The sequence below is a fragment of the Phragmites australis genome, chromosome 5 (assembly GCF_958298935.1).
Source record: "Phragmites australis chromosome 5, lpPhrAust1.1, whole genome shotgun sequence".
Lineage (NCBI taxonomy): Eukaryota > Viridiplantae > Streptophyta > Magnoliopsida > Poales > Poaceae > Phragmites > Phragmites australis.
Genome location: NC_084925.1, coordinates 13,855,044 through 13,877,243, shown reverse-complemented (window position 1 = coordinate 13,877,243; position 22,200 = coordinate 13,855,044). Strand labels below are relative to the sequence as shown.

General features: G+C 45.1%; 1 protein-coding gene and 1 pseudogene across 1 annotated transcript; one reads left to right on the top strand and one right to left on the bottom strand.

Annotated features, from left to right (window-relative positions):
• The first annotated feature begins 14,827 nt into the window (after positions 1-14,827).
• LOC133917834 (uncharacterized) lies at positions 14,828-17,331 on the top strand (annotated as a pseudogene).
• Positions 17,332-17,816: 485 nt separating this feature from the next.
• Positions 17,817-21,998, bottom strand: LOC133917474 (protein IQ-DOMAIN 21-like). The gene is made up of 4 exons (XM_062361371.1): positions 21,791-21,998; positions 21,405-21,665; positions 18,598-19,050; positions 17,817-18,518 (listed from the first exon to the last, which is right to left on the bottom strand). The coding sequence occupies exons 1-4, from the start codon at positions 21,905-21,907 to the stop codon at positions 18,009-18,011; spliced, it is 1,341 nt and encodes a 446-aa protein (XP_062217355.1). The 5' UTR covers positions 21,908-21,998; the 3' UTR covers positions 17,817-18,008.
• Between the last annotated feature and the right edge of the window lie 202 nt (positions 21,999-22,200).

Below are 22,200 nucleotides of genomic sequence, written 5' to 3'. Positions count from 1 at the left end.
CCTCGGTGCCGTCGACCTTGTGTGGACACTATGTGGACGCCCTGCTCAATTTGGGTACGACCTGGATGGATCAGATCTCAGACTACCTTAAGAATCAAGCAACCCCTGACGATGATGTGTCAGCAGAAAAGGTCACACAGGCTAACCACGAGAATCCTCCTTGGTAGAGGGATGTCTCTACCACCAAGGGAGCAACAACCCTTTACTGAAGTATATCTCTCAGGATGGGGGGGAGCACATCGCTCCCTAACACCCTCAGCGGCAGACATGGAGGCCGGACCTCCCACCACCCTCCAGGGTGCTCGTGAGCAGGTGAAAAGGTGCGAGTTATGCCAACACCACGATCGGAGTACCTACCTACCAGCCCGGTCACTGCAAACCATACCACTCTCTCGGCTTGTCGCTGTCTCGGGGCTGGACGTCGTGGGACCGTTCTCTAAAGCCCCAAGCAGCCATAAATTCCTAACCTCAGGCACGGCCGTGACCACCACACACGGAATTGGTCGCAGATCACTAACAACCTCCAGTTTCCCAGCCTCGCACAGTCGAGTTGACCGGGGTGGTCAGCCACCGATCATACAGCTCGCGGAACGCCATCTCTTCGTATGATGCTGCTCGAAGATAAGCCTGTTTGACTATTTTGCAGGACCTTCCGGACGAGTGTGGACATGACTTGTAAGTTTTTCCAAATAAAAGTAATCAAACCCTTTATGTTGCAGGACTCCATGGACAAACGCGGTTTCCCACCACATTTCGAGATTTGTTAGCCAGCTCGCTCGTGTTGACAGGACGAGATCCAAAACTAACCCGCTCGCACGATGACACGGTAAAGGCGCCCGAGGGTGAATGACCACATTGCCGCAAGTCCTAAATCAGGTCGAGCGCTGGTCACCACTGAAAGGTTCATCGTGTTAAGGGTCTCCCTCAGCGTCATGATTGTTGCTCGCGAGCGGCTTAATGCAATTCTCCCTAAGCGATACAGGCACCCCGAAGACTATTCGTGATCCAAACACGGAGAAAAAACACATAAGGGTCAAATGCCCATCATTACAAAGCCCAGGGGTTGGTTCAAAATAAGCCTACGATATTCCTCTTAGGACCCAAAAATACCCCTAAGGGGGTCGAACCGGATGGTCCACAGACAAAAACGAACGACATACAAAAATGAATCAACCCAGGTGTCGAGTTCCTCCGTGGTCATCCGAGTACCTTCAAAACCGACGCCAACTGCCGGTAAGAGGTCCAGGTCGGGGAAGTGGTCGCTTACGCAGGTGAGGGCCAGGCAGGCACCAGAGACTCCGACCTCAAAAAGATGGTCTCCGACGGTCTCGCGAATCCTCTGCTCAAGGCCACCTGCCTCCTCGGATGCCGCCAGGAACCACTCGACATGACTTGACACGGTGTTCCCAGGGGTCAGACGGACCTGGACGCCGGTGGACCGAAGCAACGAGTCGAAGGGGGTGAAGGCTCGGCTGAGTTGGTTGTAGAATGTCACTCGCCGCTCATCACTCTCCTTGGTTAGCCGCTCGAGTTCCTTTCACACCACATAGAAATCTTCTTGGCAGCGGCGAGGACAGTAGTAGAACTCCACCCTCTTCTGGACGCTTTCCCTGGTCACCCGTTCCAAATCCCTATTCGCCCCGAGCAACTCCTCATGGCAGGCTAGTCGAAAAATAGAGCGCAAGCCACACCGGTGTCAGCCGGACGAACCCTACTTGTGTAACCTAGGACCATCACACGGTGCAAGTGATCGGTGCAACACACCTTGAAGGTCGCTCGAAGTACTCGCCCGTTCAGCAATAGACCCTCGCACACGTCTGGCCGCCACCTCCAAGGATTGTCGGTCGGAAGGGTGGTCGACGCATATGGTCGGGTTCGATAAGGGCTGGGGGGCCAATCGGCATGGGCGGCGTATCGGTTCAGGCGGGAGGCTCGAACAACTTGGGAACTCTCCGACCACAATGACACAATCTTGTTAGGAAACAAAAGTGTGGGGGCTCCATTAAAAAAATGTTACATAACAAAGGTTACAATCAAGTTTTTTGCTCCTCGACAGCCTCCACCTGGAAGATGGATGCCACGTAGTCTACCGCCCCCCGGCACTCCCGCTGAAGTCTCTCCTCGGCTTCTAGTCCGGCAACTGCGGCCCCTTCCCGGACCTACTCCAGGTTGAAGTTGGGGTCAGGGTGACGGTAGCACCGGAAGACATACTCCACGATCACCCTCACTGCTTGCAAAACGTTCTCCGTGCCCCTCAAAGCCCGGGTGGCAGGGAACTCAGAGAAGTGCTCCGTGAAGACCTGGAGGGCATAGGCCCAGGCTCGAGCGATGTGGTCATCCTTTGGCTCGATCACCCGCAGCCCGTGGCTACCTAGGGGATCCGCCAACGCTTCGAAGGCTTCCCGGAGAATGTTGAGGGTAGTGCGCTCATCCTCCTTGAGCTGGGAGTGCTCGGCGAAAAGCGTGGCTTTTCTCTTGGGAGAACTTGCCGCACCTCCTCTGCAATCAGCCAGCTGCTTCTCTAGCTCGGCGCATATGTTGGTCGCCATCTCCTTCTCTTCAACCAGCTTGCAGACGACGACCAGGACGGCCGACCCATGAGAGCAAGTCAGGAGTCGAAGCAGATCCCTCGACCGGGCCCTAGGGTCTGGAGCCATCATCAATACACCGAGGGGCAAAGCCACCTCTAGCAGAGGCACCGGGGTATCAGGCCGGGGCACCATTGGGGGGAGGCTGTGGCAATCGCAGCGGCGCGGCATGAGGTGGCCGTGCTGCAACTGAGAGCGGGGGCCTTTTCCATGCCGTCGACAAAGACATGTGTCGATTACTCCAGAATCAAAATCACGGGAAAGAAATAGATGGATAGTTAACAAGCTCGTTAAATTGCACAAGAAATCCTTGAACAGAAGACTACTTATTTGTGATGGAAGAATGGGCCCGTTCACAGCTAGTCCAGTCCTGTTCAAAGAGAAAGAGGGAACGAGACCCGCCAAGAAAAATGAAGCAAAGATTACGATCTCCCCCTGGCGAAGAGCAGGAACATCTCCCCCGGGGCGGTATCCGGTGGATAGATGACGCGGAAGCAGTTGATTCTCATACATCTGCTTTAGCTTTGCGCCGACGCACTTGGACTTGGGGAAGTCGGCCTCCTCTCTGGTGCGCGGTACCATAGGGATGCAATGGTGGTTGTTTGAAAGACTCTGGTGGGGGCTGGAGGCAAAGGTCTCTAGCATAAGAAATCGGGTGGCGGAGAGATTTCTAGGGCCTTCCGTCCTCCCATTTATAGGACCGACTCGGTTCCGCCGCCCCGGCTCCCGAGGATCCATTTGGGGAACCCAAATTCCCTCGAAACCCAGCGTCCGTTAAAGTTTTCTTGCTCCCACAATTCTCTTCCTTGCGCATGCTTCCCAAAATCTCTCTCCCACTATCCTTTTTCTATGGACGATTAACCTCCCTCGGGATGCATTTTTCTTGGCTAAATCATGAAAGTGAACTGCATCATTGACCACTCCCTAGGTGAGCTCATGTTCACATAAGGGCCCAAATGGTTCAATTGGGTCCAGTCACGACCATCTAACAAACTGCTCAATCTACCGCATCTGCAAAGAAGCTTGGGGGATACTGTCGATGTAAAGAATAGTAAGGTCCCCTCGTGGGCGGACCCACTAGTAAGATATCAGCAGGTATTATGTTTTGTCCTGAACCATGGTCGCCCCGCACGACCAGCTAGCAATCATGCCACAAGGCTCTCCGACCAAGCTCCGCGACCAATCCCCAGGTTACAGGAGCAAACCCCGCGACCAATCCCTCTGGTCGCAGGGTAGGTATGTGTCCAAACAGTCTAAATCACAATAAATATCTTTTCACTCGAGTATTTCCCTTCCCAGGTCCTCTTTCGGGTCGTCCAAAACATAGCTAGCATAGAGCTGTCGTGTCTCGTCCCGTAGCATTAAAAGCTACGGGATGGCCTGACGAGCATGGCATGAGGTCTTTTGGTAGGTGCGCAGGCGGCGCGTGGGACGGGATAGGGCAGTCCATGCGAATCTTTTACTTGATAGGTGATCATGGCTACACTAGGAAAACATACGCTCATGATGGCACGGTGCGTTAGGTTACCTGGGCTATTGCTCCAACTTCCCCTGTGTGCGTCGGGAATTAAATATGACATGATAGTAAAGTAGGAGATCGTGGCCTCGAGTACGACATCAGTTGAATAGCCATTTTTGAGAGCTGCTTCCCCATATAAAAGCATATGGGGAGCCCACTCAATGTTTGCATCCAAAATACCCTAAAAAACCTCCACCTGTGATTTCTCCAGCACCATGGGCCAAAATAAGATTGAGAAGGTAGAGAACTCCACTGCTGTCGTGACGGTGAGTACGATCCTGGCTTGGTAGGAGTCTGATATTTTGGAGGAGGCCTTGGTTAGGGCGTAGCACAATGAGGTAATCCCTTCGCAGGCCTTAATTTCTTGCATTTAGGCGGCGGGGCAAACGATCCCAACTCTAGACACTACTTTGACTATAGTTTTCCTCAATTTCTTTTGTTGCGGTTTTCGCTTCCCCCTTTCAGTTTTTTCCTTGAGGTGCTCACTTTTTATAGCCTTGAACTCATCCACCTCAACCCCAAATTTATTGTTCTACTTAGCATTTTTGCACATTTGTGCGAGGCCTTTCTAAGCATGTGCCCATCCCTCAATCTCTTCAGGTATTTTTACCTCTTGAAGGGGTTCTAGGGCAAGGTCGCCGGCGATACTGGATTTCATCTTCAGGAGGGAAAGACGGTGGAGTATATTGATATCGCCGCCAAGATTTACTGATAGGGGTAGCACAAGAAGTGGTTCTAATAATGAATAATTGATAGTTACCATATTCAGATACCCTAGGGTATTTTATAATTCTTAGGACATATCTTTATCTTTGAGAAGAGAATCCCTAGAAGAAAGGAAATCACCTGTAGGTACCTAAGTTATCCTATAAATGAAAAGATTTATATCTTCGAATAGAAAGACGAAGTCTAGAGGACATACAACATCCCTTTATATCGTGAGGTGTATATATGCAGCTTGTGCCAGGAAGAGGCAATGAGTTTCTGTTGGGATATATCATATGCCCGGACGCCGCTCAGGTGCAGCAGATTCAACGGGAGATCGGAGACGCGGTCTGCCGGTTCTGGACGCCGCGGACCATGGGTTCTTCGTCAACTGGAACGGTGGCCGCAGCCCCCTGTTCCTCGGCGTGGCACTGGGCCGATCGGACACTGATCGGACACGAACACGATGCTGTAGCTTGTGCGTGAAGGAGTGGATCAGGACGATGGTGGTGGAGGCTTGTACCAAGATGCATGGGTGGTTTTTCCCGGAAGGAGCTGGCTTGGGATTTAGTTATGGCGTGCGTGTCCTATGATATCCTGGCACGTGGGCGGGCCTTCTTGTAGTTGGGAGCGTAGGCAGCAGAAATTACGGGTGGCACAAAGGCAACGGAATCAGAAGGGTAGAGGGGAACATAAACTTGAGAAACTACTACACTGCAATCACCAAGGACACATGGAGTTAGCAGTTTCTAATTGAAGTATCTTTTAGTGCATATTTATTCCATGAGCATTGTTGTATCAAAGAATCTCTCTCCTCTTCTTGATTTATTGCCTTCATCTTTTCAATGCTTCTGTAACACCCTCTGTTTTGGACATGTTTAACAACCACTAAAATTTTGAACTGTTCAAGTTTACAGACAATTAAAACAAATAGAAATTAAATTGGGTAAAGTATCCAAGATTTGCTTCATATTTAAATTTTATATTTGGAAAACATGCACAGAAAGTATTCATGTTGCATTTTGGAATCTTGTGGATTTAATTGAAATTCTGTGAGATACTTCAAATTTGAATTCTATTCAAATTTGGAAACCTTTATCTTCTCTAAAATTCTTAAACCAATTTTCAAATCCAAAACAAGTCGGGACCAATTCTGTTCCATCCCCATTTTCTAACCCAACTCCGGCCCATCTCCTTCTCTTCTCCTTTTCCTTTCTTTTGCAAATGGACCAAAACACCAACTCTCTCTAGTTCTGCAACGCAACCAAATCTGACTGAGCTAGCCTATTTCCATCCCAGCACCACAGCCTAGACACCCCGCCTCGGTCCAATCACTGCACCACCTCATGCGTTGTCGTCTTCTTCATGTCGTGACGTGCACGTCTCCATCTCCCTGTCTCTTCTCCCTCTCTCTCTCATTGGACAATGTCAATGCCGTAGCTGCCCACACGCAACCGAGCTGGCGAGCTCGCCGCTGAATTGTTATTTATTGTTCATATGATGAACAATAAAGATCATGTATCCTCTGGTTTGACTGCTGGTTTCACCCCTGCGACTGACCTCAGCCAATCCTATAGACAGAAAGTGATCGATGACACTAAAACTTTCGTAGAACTACTTTGATCGTAAGCATGGATTCGAAGGGTGGCCAAAGAGAGAGGAGCCTAAAGGCTAAAGTTATGGGAGGTCGAAGATCACTGAAGAAGTCAACCAAGCCCAAAAGTTCAGCTGATGCAGAGCGAGGAGTTTGAAGGATCGAAGCCTTCGTTGGAGCACGCAAAAATGAAGCCTGGGAAGGATTCGAAGGTTGGACCATCAAAGACCCAAGGGTTGTGGCAACTATGGGAATGAAGGCCTAGAGTACAGAAGGCAACTCTGATCAAAGATAGCTACAATGACATGAGTGTAAAATCTCATATTTTTATGGTATGAGATTGGTACAATGACTATAATGCTCTAAGGGTATTCCAAAAATATCTTGACAAATAGGGGGTATTGTAGCGAACATAACCCTCTTAAGGTATATATGTGATTTTGATAATTAATGATAACATAGTCAATATGACTAACATGTTTGTCAAGTATATAGTTTAGTATGTCACATAGAAGAAGCCACCGAAGCTGGAAAAAGATTAATTGAATTAGATAAGTTCCGAGAAAAATGTGCACGCCGGATGATCCGACGATAGAGATGGTGTACACGCTAGTGCTTTTCATCGCATGACACTTGTACATGCCAGATGGTCTAGCGCTTGAAGTTAGCATCTCCGAAGTATTTCTGTTAGAGGAAAGAAAATCAAAGAACAAGATGGAAGGCTCGGGGATATGAAGTTGAATACGCTAGAGTATTTCTTGCAGAGAAGGCTGTAAGTGTTGAAGAGTGAAGATCAACACGCCGGATGGTCCGGTGCTCTAAAAGTCAACACGTTAGAGTATTCTATGCAGAGAAGAGTGAAGATCAAGACGTCGGATGGTCCGACATCTTGAAGATCAACATGTTAGAGTATTTTGTATAGAGAAGAAGTGGCTCGGTCTAGCTCAAGTGTACACGACGGATGGTCTGGCGATAAAGCTGGTGATCACACCGAAATATCTGGTGTTTATAGAAGGTTTGAGTGGGGATCTAACGGCTAGTTTTTGAAGGATGTACGCGTCGCATGGTCCGATGAGTACAATGTTATTTACACCGGATCATCCAGCATATACAGTAAAGTTGAGCCGTTAGGGTAATGGCTAGTCCGTGGGATTGTGACTATAAATACCCTTCCACTCGGTCATTTGAAGGAGCTGGAGTCCAAAAGAAGATTATATACAATAGTGAAGACATCCAAGCCACCAAAGTACTAAAAATGATCATTCAAGGCATTTAAGTACATGATTAGGAAGTGATTAGAGCTAATAGGCTTAGAAAGTGTTATTGCTAGGTGTTGCTACCTAGAGAGTGAATCAAGGAGTGATCTTATATTGTACCAAGTGGTAGGCCAAAACCTTAGAGTCTTCATGACTCATCAGCACCTTGAGCTATTGGTGGCTCAAGCTTATTGACCCTCCAACATTGTGTGGAGTGGCGGGAAGAAGCTTGTACAAGGACGCGAAGACCATTGCCTTGGTGACTCAAGCTTTGAAGTAAAGACGATGACAAGTGACCGGAAAAGAGGCTTGGTGTGAGCCTTACCTTTGTGACTTGGCAGCTCAAGAGCCGTGACCGAAAGAGTCTTGACGACCGGGAGTATATCCTTGGTGGAGCTTCAACGTGGACTAGGGGTGACGTTTATGTCATAGATACCATGGATAAAAATCTCTTGTATCGAGTTTGCTCTCTCTACCCTATTTACGTTTCCGTATTTACATCCTTGCAATTTACCTTAATAGATAGGTTGCAATCTCTTTTGAGCGGTAGAGTAGACACACTAGATAAATCTAGAGCATATTTAGATAGAAATTGATATAGGTTTATATTATGAAGTATTTGGAGCCATTTAGGCTTTTAATTGTCCTAATTCACCCCCCTCTTAGGACGTCACTAATCCCTACAGGTACTCATATAATATAGACTAGGGTGGTTAGGTATGGATATAAATACCCCAATTCCTTTGATGTAAGAGGTCAATGAATTTAAGTTCCTTCATATACTCCATTACTGTGTTGCGATCCTGATTCCCACGATCACTAGATTTGGCGTTGTCTGTGAGGATCAAACCCATGACCACATGGTTGAGAGTCCTAAAGTGCGTTGATGAGAGAAAGAGAGAAGTCGCGAGCCATGCCGCCGAAGACTAGGAAAGGAAATGTTGGGACCAGCCTAAGGAAAGCTTGATCCTTTACCACATATTAAGCTAGGAATCAATCCTAATATATGGTGACTTCATAGATGGTAACATAACTCAATATCATTAACTTAACATAAGAATTTGTTATTACAAGAAGGATCTTCTAGTGTCAAAAAGTAATAAAACTTCGCAGCTAGCGTGATCTTCTTTATTATAGTGTCTCCCAAATGCAGTCAACGAAGAGCACCGCCTTAGAATGCACCATCTTCAAGAAAATCCTCAAACTCTTCCTGACTAAGCATTTTGTTTATAGCAAGTGTGAGTACATCTCATACTCTGCAAGTTGTGGTAAAAATGCAAATGAAGGCATTCAACAATAAAGCAAACAAGGATTTATTTGCATAAAGGCAAGTTTTGAACAAAACCATTAATAAAGTGAGTAATTGAATTAATGAACAATAAATAAAGAACCTCAAGAATTACTCCTCTAGACTTAACCAAATTCAAACTACCTCAACCATGATACCCAATACCAAGGTTGACCACCTCAAACATGATTCCCACAACCATGAATTACCAACAAACCACTTAATGTGTATGTTCTAATCATGTGTGGCATTCATCGCTGCTCATAACCATGACCACAGATAATTAATCAATTTTACATTCTGAAGAGGTTGTACGTGATTTCCCATTTTACCCGTGTCAGCTAAACACTAACACACTTATGGGGTATGCGGCTAGAAATCACTACAATACCGTTACAAAGTTCCTCCTAACACGTATCTACCCACTAAGATTTCACCGCCGCATGAATAACACCTCAACAATGAAAGCCCCCTCTTACGCCATACGAATCCAAGGAAATTACCATTATGTTCCCCACTCCACCAACTAGTCTACACTATATTCGGAGAAAACTAATTAGTTGACCAGACCGCAAACTCGTACTTGGCTTGTGGTTGTACTGTAAAGTTTGGTCTGATCGCACCATGAATTGATCATTAATAAATTGAGCAAGACTACCACCAACCTGCACTATGCAACCCAATTTTCTGGTCCATGTTGCTAAAATATTATCACTAATTTTATCTCAAGTTGCATAATACCATTATCATATTTCATTGGACAATTATAATTACCAAAACTTCCCAAGCAGGACTAAGCATATCTACCCTTTTCATAACCCATCAACTAAGGCAACAAAGAAAATATGAAATTCTAAGGTAGATCCTATTGTTGGGATTCCCAACAAATTATTAGCATGCAACTTTGGAAACAAAACATTTATAAATTTGGAACAAAACACATCAAGGAAATCTTACATTCCTCGAACTCTTGGTCTTGAAATTCTACAAACTCCTCCTCCGAGACGTTGGCGTCTATGCACAAAATAAATTAAAGCAAGTAAACACATAGAGCCAATAAAGAACTAAAAAACAATGAAAATAGCTTAAATAATTAAATTATGATTTTTAGTAGAAACGATTAGATTAGAGTTACAACAGTGAAGATATATGGCTTTGGGAAGATGAAATAAAAGAGTGGAGATATTTCTAGAGGTTTCTAGGATTTTCTAGGAATTTTCTGAAATTACTATCATTTATTAGGAGTTAAACTAATCTACTAGGAATTAAAGAAACACTAAAAAGAATTAAAACTGATTATACCAAAGATGCGGTAAAGTCTAAGGACTCGCCATTCCAAAGATGGGGTAAAGTCTAAGGACTCTCGAAGATTGATGTCTAAGGACTAGCCTACGTTGAAATAGGGGTGGCGTCTAAGGGCTCCCCTTTGGTCATAGTCCAAGGACTCACCACTCTGAAGATGGGGTAAAGCCTAAGGACTCTTGAAGGTTGATGTCTAAGGACTAGCTTACGGCAAAACAGGGGCGACGTCTAAGCGCTCCCCCTGCAGCTGAAGTTTAAAGACTCGTCACTCCAAAGATGGGATAAAGTCTAAGGACTCTCAAAGGCTAATTTCTAAGGACTAACATATGATGAAATAGGGGTGACGTCTAAGGGCTCCCCCATGGCCGAAGCCTAAGGACTCGCATTCCAAAGATAGGATAAAGACTAAGGACTCCTGAAGGCTGATGTCTAAGGACAAGACTACGACAAAGCAAGGGCAACATCTAAAGACTCCCCCGTGACTGGAGTCTAAGGATTCCCCACCATATAGACAAAGTAGGATCTATGGACCCCCAGAGCCAAGGTTCAAGAACTCATCATGATAAACAACAACAACAAGGGATTCATACAACAATAAACAAATCAAGTTACAAGTTATAATACATCGGGATGCTTTTCAGCAGAACCTGAGGGATCTCGTGCTAAATCTTGCAAATACCTATGGATTCACGCTAACTAAAATGTGAAGTCATGGCTAGTGACAAAAGGTGCCGCTGGGTCAATAGCTTCTCCTTGCTACAAAGAGGGCACCACAAACAGTCCATAATCAAAAGGTACTGCTTCCTCTACAAGATCCACTTTTGGCATCTGCAAGTATTTGACACTTGGACATTGGGTGAGTCTTCACTCCCTCTGTGCTGCTAGCATTGAGCAGTTAAAGTTGCCCAAAACTCTTCGATTTTGATGTTTTGGGTAGTGTGAAGTGCTTGCGCTCCATCCAGAAATCCTTAAAAACCATGTCAGGGTGTCGACGCAAGAACCTTCGCCATGTCACACCAAGCGCGAATAGGCCATCACGCTCGATGGCTAGCGGAACTACATCTATGAGGGCATTCGATGCCTCTTTGAGGGCAACCTTCAGGCTTCTCATCTCCTCCTCGAGCTGGTGCCTGTTTAACAGTGATTCCTCAAGTTGGGTGACCACATTGTTGATCGCCTTCTGAGCTCTACTCGTGAACAAAATATCCTGTAGATAGCAAGAGCATTATGAAGAGGGCACTATTTTGTAATATGCTTAAGGAAAATGCATACCTTCATGTGTCTGCGATGATATGTTCAAGGAGGAGGGATGGAGAAAATGCATACCATCGCATGTTCGGTAATGATATGTTAAAGGAGGAGGGATGGAGAAAGGTCGATGGTCGAAGCTTTGACACTGGCAGAGAAATTTTTCCCATGAAGGATGGCAGGGCTGCCAGAGCCTCGGGACACCCAAGAAGGTCGCTGAGGTCTAGTTCCCTGATGACAGAGGTATGACCTCCCTATGGATGCCAAGGCCGATTTGGGGAGGCACCTGAGGAAAGATGCTTTATGTCAACGCTTATGAAACAAGTTAGCAGATTTGGAGCCAACAGAACATATAAAAGGAAAAATTCAAAGGCCAAGACACCTGAAGTCTCATGTTCTCTAGAAGGATCGATCTATGTCTCCAGGACCACCTCCTCGCCAAGACACCTAAGAGACGAGGCAGTGGAAGATATCAAGTCTGGGCGTGCCATTCAAATTTGGAAGCGATAAGTGAGACGAATCACGGCCATCTATCTACATCTGTATATACAAAAATATTTGACTATCTATATACTGTTGAACTGTTCAGATCAAATATTGAACACTGGATTTTGGGTTGATCGTCTATCCACAATGTAGAATGTCCATCAACTCTGAAGTCTTTCCTTCTCCATTTTACCCTATAATTAGTAAGGTGGCCGTGCATTACAATGATTATTAAATTTGACACACGATATCGATTTTACTTCTTACACAAGAGATTAAACCATGATACTAAAGATAATATATTTAATTTCATAGAGCAAAAGTGCTCTACAATGTCAAAGATCTAACATTACAATAATGTCTTGACTCTTGATTTCTAATCTAAAATAAAAACAATAAAAATAACTTATTTATAATAACATCCAAGAGACATCTTAGATACAGAAACATCACATCTCTGTATACAATGTTTATTAAATATGGCTCACTTAGAGTCTCCGATCGTATCATGTGACTTTACTTGGATCACCCAGTCTTCTCTTAGCTCTCGTTATCACTACTGGCCTTTGACTGGATATTGGGTTCAACTAGTGGGGTGTGAGGCAAAGCCCTACCCATATAGAGTATGTGGTTATACGATGGTTTCTTAGTACGACGGCACATCAATCGACCCTTATATGGCCAAGGCAAGTGTCTCCTAACAAAAAACCCACATCGACGAACCTACTCTAAGATAGCCCCATTTCCATGGGACACTTAATCGCCCTTGCCAAACACACATTTTTCCTCCACGCATGTTCCATTATCACCGTCCCACCCATTTTACTCACACACACTCACCACCAATCACTACAACAACACACACTCACCACCAATCACTACAACAACACACACTCATTTTGTAAAAGCACGATTTATTGTATAATGCATCTCTGAAGAGACGAAGTAATCGTCATAAGCATACTAGTATCAAGGCATCACCCATCATTATTATAAAAAACGATAGAGCATCCTAAGTTTAATAAGGCATTTTGTGGACAAGATGTGGCTTAATAAAAATAGGCATAACTATTACAATGTTTTAATTTAATGAACATAGCATGCAAGCATATTAATCAAGTTTTATGTTCGATATTTTAATTATATAAAACATAGGTTCAACATGATCAAGGATTTATGACTTACCTTTATTGAGGAAATCGCTCAATCTTTCCTTATAATTTGGGTCTTTCGGTTTCCTCTCGAACAGGTCTTGCCCTTCGGCTCCTTCGTTGTATTCTTTCTCGTGTTCCTATGCTTCTAACCTACGTAGTTTTAACGTTGATAAGCACTCAATCGAATAAACCCAAATTCAAACTAAAGAATACAGAGGAAAACGATTCTAGTTGTTTTAGAGGGGTAGACTCTCCTTTTATCTACTACTATGTAAACCTAAGGTATGAAGTCTAATGTGTCTATCTTGCGAAAATCAAATCAAGTTATTATTCTACACTATTATGAGAACTTTAGAGAAAACCTGATCAAATCATTATAACTATTTTGATTCGATTCTTCAAGTTAACTAGTTGTGAAACGACTACTAGGTTTTTCTACGTGTGTGAGTGCATGTGTTCTGATATGTGCATGTGCGTTACTTACGTGCATAGGTATGTGAGCATGTGTGTGTGTGTATATATATATATGCAAGTACATGTCTATGTGGGTATTGTACATGTGCAAGAGCCATAATTAATCTTCCCAGTTGAACATTATTATCTACACTTAACTAGCATTTTTACATAATTACTAGGCATTTATTTATTAATACACCAATTAATCTATTATTTATTATACTAAAATTATATCTATAGCCTACAACATAATTAGTGAAATTTATTAACCGAGAGAAGGTTATTTACAACCTACGGAGAAAGTCACTCAAATTCAAATAAAATTCAAATGGATATTCAAATAAAATTAAAATTAGCTCCAAAAATCATGAATTTTGTATGCTTTGACAGATCTTGAATATAAAAGAATTTTGATGGAAGAATCGTCAAAATTGGAGTTGCAATGGAGGAGAAATGGCTCTCGTAAGATTTGCAGGAGGGTTAATTCAGAAAAAGGGAAAGGGGAGAATATGCCTTGGAATATTCCTTGGAATTTCCAAAATTGGTTTTCTAATTTATTTCAATGATTTGGAAATTCAGGAAAATGTATGGAGTCTTACAAGTGGGACTGGGACCCACAGTCAAAGCCCAACAGGGGTATTGTTTCATGAATTAGGTTCATGGGGCTGCGGGCTGAGGTGGGCTCATTGTGTGGTTCACAGTGAGCCAGCATCGGTGGACTAGGGCTAACATGGTAGGGGCTCAACTTGGCCCGATCCACTTGTCAATCATAGAAAAGAGAGGGAGGTGAGTATGGAGAGACAGAGAGATGGATAAGGAGAGAGAGAGAAATGCAGAGCAAGAGAAATAGCAGATAGGGGAGAGAGGAGCCCTCCCCCTTAGTGTATGCCATTGTCAAGTGGCGGGGCTCGAGCCAATGACACAGGGAGGTGTGATGGTGGCAAAAAGGGGCAGTGAGGCCGCATCCATGGACCATGACAAACTTTAGCAGTAGTAGAGCTTAGTCGTGTGGCACCCTGGTGACGACGGTAGTGAAAGGGGATTGGAGACCAATGATCTGTGCATGTGTGTGGCGGAGCGAGCAGAGAAGGTGATTAGGGGTGAGGGAAAAGGAAGGAGAGAGAAAGAGGGCGATGCTCACCGATGAGAATCTTGATGGGGTTTGGCAATAGGCGAGGCAGACACAATGACAGTGCTCACTGGATAGAGGTTGCTGGTACGAAGAGGAGGAATGAGGATAAGAGGGGCTAGAGATGATGAGGGTGAAATGAGTGGGAAGAAGGTAAGATACCAATGAATTCTAGTTCCTCCATATACTCATTTACTATGTTGTGATTCTAATTCCCATGATCACAACAACTGCCTTTCCTCGCCGCCTTCACCGGCTATAAAGGGGTTGAGGTATTATAGATGTACCCCCAGTCTACATTACATGAGTACTCTATTTGTCGGGATATTCTCAAAATATCCTTAGGGTATTATAGTCATTGTACCAATCTCATACCGTACAAACTTTGGATTTTACACTCATGTCCATGTAGCTACCTACGATCAGAGATGCCTTTAGTACTCTAGGCCTTCATTCCTGTGGTTGCCATTACTCTTGAGACTTTAACAGTCGAACCTTTGAATCCTCCTCATGCTTCGATCCATCGGGATCCAATAGAGGCTTTGTTCCTTTAGACTCCTCACTCCGCATCGGTTGAACCTTCGGGCCTGGTTGACTCACCAATTGGTACTGACTTTGCCATGTGGAATGGAAACAAGGGACAAATTTCTTGTCGGCAGCTTTAAATTCAGTGGTACAATGTGGACATCTCTGCTGAATAAACAAAAAAAATGATTTATCTCTTCATTTCGAGCTACTGATATTTTGGAACATGATCGCGGCCTCCTTATCTACACAAAATTTGAGAAAGCTACGGTGATTTTTAAGTTTTGGACTATTTCTGTAGCAAATGGATAAAGCTATTTGGACAGACATTTTGCTCCCTTTAGATGGTTACAACTTGCCCCCTTAGGCATTTTGCCCCCATGTTACCTCATTGTTATTGAAAAGGTTTGACGCTCTGTATTTTGTAAATTATTATAAACCACTCACGTCCTTCACAACAAAGTTTGCATTGAACTCTTCAACACGTTGGTTAGCCAGAGTGTGTTTTTATTTAGATATTGTCAAAGGTAATGTTTGCTGAACGACTATTTTCTTCGTTGTTATCATTGCACTTGCACTGACCTGGTTTTTAGGAGATATGACAAATAATAGAGTAACCTGGTCCTAATGTCATGACATTTTCCTTTCCAGGTTGATTGGCACACGATAGCTCTCGCATGTCGTTTTCTAAGAGCAAGAACTCCAGAGCAGAGAGCTATCGTCGATCGTGAAGTCCATTATACGAGGGTTGGTGATCACTGATTTTTCTTTTTTCTTCAGAAGCACTGCCTGCTTATATGCAGAACAGATCTAATTTACAGATCATATCACACTGCAGGAATACCTTGAGGAAGCTGTTGGTTCAAGTACCAGAAGACAAATGCTTTATCAGGTAAAGCAATTTTGAATCATTATAGGACAAGGTAATGGCTTTCATAATAGTGATGGTCACACTGAAGGAATCAACTCTAACCCATATTTGTTGACATAATAAATTTCTCTAGTGAATAATGAACATGGGATTATCGACCTGTTCTATGAAACTAGATTAGGTCGGAATGAAATCGATACAACACTTATGATATCTGAAGTAGATCTTCCATATGCCATTTGTCATGTACGCGTATCTGATTAAGAATTGTTTTTGTTTTTTCAGGAATATGTGAAAGGTTTGTCATCCAGTGGCATGCAATCCAGGCATGGATTTAAGGGGTAAAAGAATGCTTGCTGGACACATAAGCTCTCACTGAAAGAATTAGAAAGGATTCGCTTAGCAGGTTTCCTTGTTCTAATTATTCATGGCAGGTATCTGAAAACTTAGGTAATCCATTATCGTCCATTGATCCACACAGTACTGATCACATATACGGTGACATTTTATCAAGGATGATGTTGTTGTTCAGTTGTATCATGCAAGGAGGCTTGAAGAGAAGCTCCAGCCTGCTGCCAAGCTGGTTGAGCTCCATGGAGGCCACTTAGTGAGCCATGAAAGACCAGCTGAGGTAAACATAACCTTCATAAGACTTCCCTATTTGTTTATTTTTTTCACTATACTTCTTCAGATTATCATGAATTAAAAATATGTGATTTATGTAACGACAATGCACGTGTAGCGACCCTAGCGACAGCGCATGTGTTTTTTGAGTTTTAACTGACGAGTTCCCTTGCAGGTTAAATGTCCCTCATGGAGATGATAAAGGCATCAAAATCAAATACAGACCTAGAGGAGTGGTCAAACCTTCCAAAGAAGTGTGCGATGGTATGTACTAACAAATCTCACAATGAATTACTCCTATAAAAATGCAAAGGCTTCAAATATAAAATATTTTTCTTGAAATATATAACCGAAGTAATTTGTGATATTTTCTGAAAAATCAGGTCTACTTCTTTCTGCTTCAGCTGGTTCTCTTGCTAAACGAGATGATGACAGCGTGAATTACCTCATCTGTACATACAATCTACTCGGGAAACTCCAACTTATCTTGCTCTTGTTCTTTGGAGCGTTCTATGTTATTCTTGAGCACGCGAGGAGGATCCTAAGAATTATGAAGCCTGTCAGAGTGTCTGCTTCCACTTTCTAGGTAAACATGCGACGCCTTCCTTTACTGCAGATCCATTTGACATAAAAAAAATTTGGGTCCTGAAGTTGCTATTTGTAGGTAAGAAATTTTCGTCTTGCACAGTTATTAGTCAGTGAACGATTACATTCAAGTTATTCATTTTTCGAGGAAAGAGTGTATTCAAGGAACTCCAAGTCATATAGGTACTTCCAGCAAAAATGTTGTTTGCAGTGGCTGGAGATGACACACTGGTGTTCTCCCAAGGAATTGTTTTGTAACTTGCCCCATGTTTTTTGTGAGTGGGAGGCAAGTCATTTTCTGCAATCCAGTGAGGATGTGTATTGTACTACAAATTAATGAAGTACACATTTTTCTCATCAGAACGCTTTTTCGTTTCCGACTCACTTGCGCATAAGTCATAACAACTGAAAGCAGAAAGGGCATCACTTCAATATCCAACAAATTCAAAAGTCACAAAAATCAGCTTGGACTTATTATTTGCAATCGTTTTGACCATTGTTTAGAGGTTTTACAGAGGCAACAAGCATCGGCCACAAACACAGCAAGCTATACATTTTAAACAGCAAATATTCAAAAATGAGTCGTGGAGCAACTTCAGATCACACACGTTCCATAGCACAATCATGAATCATGATGATACAATGGATTTTTGTCTTGGATCCATGCTCATGTCAAGCTCAAGCATAGGCCACCCTGCCGGTGCGCGTGCTGACGCCAGGGCGTGGTGGCGTCCAGTCACCTGTGCAACTCGACTCCAGGTTGTACCCGGTTAGTGCACCGCCGTTCTGGCTCGCGCTCTGGTCCGAGCTTGAACTGTCCTCAGCAAGCCCGCCGCCGGACCAGCACCTAACGTGTGTCGGTGTGGCCGATGGCGGCACCGTGCGCGCTTTGGCACGCGCCGACAGCGTTGCGGCCATGTAGCCTGGTATCGCCGGCGGCCTCCCGTGAACAGTGGCGGCCGGGTTCAGCGGACTCCGGAACGACGTGTCGATCTCCACCGTCTTATCGGAGATACCGCCGGCGAAAGTAGCCGCCGCCGTAACGTAGGACGTCGTTCTGGTGCCCGCGCCGTGGTGCGTCTTGGCGTGGTCTGACGTTTGCTGCTCCTGCGCCTGCGCGGCCATCCAGCGCTCCAGCCGTTGGAAGCCGAGGCCGGCCTTCTTCTCCTCCTGCCGCTGCCACTGCCGCTGATCATGCACGCAACACGTTCGTCAGATCGAAGCAAACGCATACAATACATAATCCTCCATTCCACGGAGGACGCACCTGCTGGTAGGCGTAGGCGAGCGCCCTCTCCCTGCGGGCGGCTGCGTCGTGCCGGCGCGCACCGTCGGCCCTGGCGTCCTCCAGGGTGCGGCTGCTGCCGTCCCATCCCCCGGAAGGGCTCCTTCCGCCGCCGTTATCGTCGGCTCTGCCAAGCCTGCCTCTGTCTCTGATTCGCTGCTGCTGCAGCAGCAGGTCTGCCACCTCGCCGTCGTCACTGACTTCCTGGTCACCCTGCAATGCCAAGTCGAGGGTGGAGCGGCTGGCTGGAGGGGTCGGCGGCGGGAGGAGGAGGAGCGGGAATTGGATGAGGCGGCGCGCGCGGACGCGGGCCTGGGCGCGGACGAGGGCCTGCATGCAGCGCATGGTGAGGTGCACCTGCCGCCGCACCTGGTGACCGCGCACAAGCGCCTGCAGCCGCACCAGGCCGCGCAGCGCGCGAAGGGCTCGCCGGGCCTGAAACGAACGAAAAACGTAAAGGTTTTGATTTTTTTTTTAACTTGAATGGAAAACGTAAAGTTGATATATATTTCCTTCAGTCAAAAAATATTTGACATTTTAGATATAACATGGTCTTCGATATAGTCAGAAAATATTTGACGTTTTGGATATAACATGATTTTTGATCATTATTATCAACAATATATTCATATAATCTAATAACTTTATAATACTATAAAAATATTTTTGAAAATAAATCAACATATATATATAATTTTCATATTTTGAAAATAAATATTTTAAAAGTTGTTGATGGTTAAAATTTCAAAATTTAGAATGGATCTTTTTTAAAAGATCATGTATTTATAATCGGAAGGAGTAGCTTAATTATAGATAGATAAAACCTGTTGATACAAGTCAAACAAACAGAAAACGTAAAGGTTTTGAACTTTTTTTGTTTTGTTTTCTTTTGAGGTTGGAATCACTACCTACACGTGAAACTTCCAACTCATTTGATTTAAACTAAATCGTTCGTGCATATATCGTAGATTTAAAAAAATCGGCGTTAATGTGAGTGATGGTAGCGTTTCTTGTAGAGGATGGACGGGAGTAACTCGAGCTGCAATGCAATCTATTCCCTTATTCAATTGGCACTCTCACTCTCCACTCCACTGCCAACGGTCGTGTCATCTACCCCCCCAAATATGGCATTGGCCGTGCACACCCGCCGGTTGGGCTGGTCTGGTAGGCGGATTGGTTCCTTTCTGCCCAAAACTTACTAGTACATGCGAACGAGCTGATAGCCGGTGTGTGTGAGCGGCCTAGCACTCACGTCTAGATTTAGCTTGGGTTATTAATTTTTTCTGGTCAGCTTCAAACGTCTATGGATTATAAATGGAACGAGACGTGTTCGTAGTTTAAAGAGCTAGAGGTTTTATTGATCTTTTCGGTAGGCGTATATATAGATCTTAGATCTAAGATATGAGTGAGTGTACATGCGTGTAAAGTGTGGTGTAAATTTTGATATTACAGCTTGTATTTTAACTACTTACATGTACATGCTTCGCACGTAACACGGATGCGTGACCACGCGCGAGAAGTAGGCCCCCGCGGGAGTGGGCGCGACAGCATGTGGGAATGCGGGCGGGAGTGCGTGCGGCAGGTGGGTCCACGCTGGAAAGGGTGCGAGAGGGTGAGCGGCAGGCGGACCGACGCAAAAGCATGCAGCAGCGTGGACGCGGGACGTGTGCCCATGCGGGGGAGCGGAGCGGAACGCATACGTTAAAAATACCAGAAGTGGAACACATACGAGCGGAACAGAAACCATTTCGTGTTTTTAAGTAGTAAAGATATTGAGACTAAAATAAAAAAAACTTACAAAGTACATAGTACTCTAAATGACATTTATTCAGTCAATAGTTTATTTTTTATTATTAATATACATAAAAGTATTAAAGATTTCTTACAGAAAAATAATATTAGTATATTTGTAATGGAAGTTTTTTTTTCAAATAATTATATTTTTAATAACTTTGAATAACAAATACTTAAAAAACAACGGTCAATGACATGCACTTAAGACTGAACCGTTGTACACCGAACAGTCGGTTACAATTGGAGCAATCGATGCATATATGATTCATCCCTAAGCCACCGTCATTCCGCAAATCTCACTCGTTCTTCAGCTTTAAGCAAGCAATCTTGATTTTTGATGGCAAGCTAACTAGACCGGTCACCATAAAAGGCATCCACTGATTTTAACACCGGGTCTTGCCAGTATACTCCATCATTGCATGTGTTAACCACCAAGGCCTCGCCACCGACTCCTAGTCACTGACCAGGCACGTTTCTCTCACCATTTTTGCTTTTACTTTTCCTGGATGTTGTTTCTTTTAAGGTGTAGGTGATTGGCCATTTAAGAGTGGTGCTGACCAACTGGTGCAAGGGTCCCTAACTGAACACCTTAATGATGTGCATCCTCTGACATCCAGATGGAACCTAGGGCGGATCCACTGTGGGGCGGAGGGATCAAGCCCCCTACCTTGTGGATGTACATGGAAATCCCTTTTAATTTTTTGAGCATGAAAGATGAAAAAAGAAAAGAAAAAAAGGAGGAGAATAAAGAAAAGAGAGCCACTAAGTGTTGCGCCACCGGATGGAGTTGACGTGACGATTTACGGACACGAAATGCAATTCGAGCAGGATTAAAACTAATGGCAGAGGATTAAAAGTTCGATCTGCTCGGATCGGCGATCAACCACTCAGGGTTTAGAGCAGATACATCATACATATTACAGCAGAGTTAATTCTGATGGACATGATGAGACAGGAGGTGGGCCTAGCTAGTACGGAGCTGGTTGGGCACGTACCAGGTATCCGCGGTAGAAGGCCTGGATGCGTACGGCGGCGCGTTCCTCCCAGGACGAGCGTCGGAGCGCCGACATCCTTACCACCCTCGCCGCCGTCTCCGCCGCGGCCGCCAGGGCCCTTGCGCGCTCCATGTCGTCGGCCACCTCCTCCTCGTCCTCGTTGCTCGGCTCCGGCGACGTCCCGGACGCCGGGAAGTGCTCCAGCAGAAGCACCTCCGGCTCCTCGGCTCCACCGGTGGCCTCCTCCTCGCCGGCTCCGATCTGCGATGAGCACAGCTTGCCATGACCACCACACCATGCTAACCGAGATGCTAGTTGCCAACAATTAACAGATGCCGCGCGCCATGAACAAGGGCGCACACGCACGCACATTGGTGGGCGCCTACCTTTTCCCCCTGCGGCGCGGCGTCCTTGTCCTTGGAGGACGACGACGACGGCAGGAAGACCTTCCTAACGGCGGCCAACCAGCCACCGCCGCCACCGACCGCGTGTTTCTTGCCCATGGCTGCCTGCGCTGGCGATAAGCTGGTACAATCTGGGGAAGGAGGCAGTAATGGAGGTGGACGAGATGCGATGGCGCCAATTTAACGTAGCTCACGGAACACCCCCCGGAGCATGTGCTCTGCTTTGGGGCCCGGGTGTCTAAATCACGGCATGTTAACAGACATGCTGGTGTGTGATTTTGAACAGTAAAACGACAATCACGCATATTAACCGGTCTCTTTTTTCTTTACCTCTTGCGGTGTGCCTCTGCCTCTCCTTTTCTGTGGCTCGCCCCACCCTTCTCAGTCTGTTC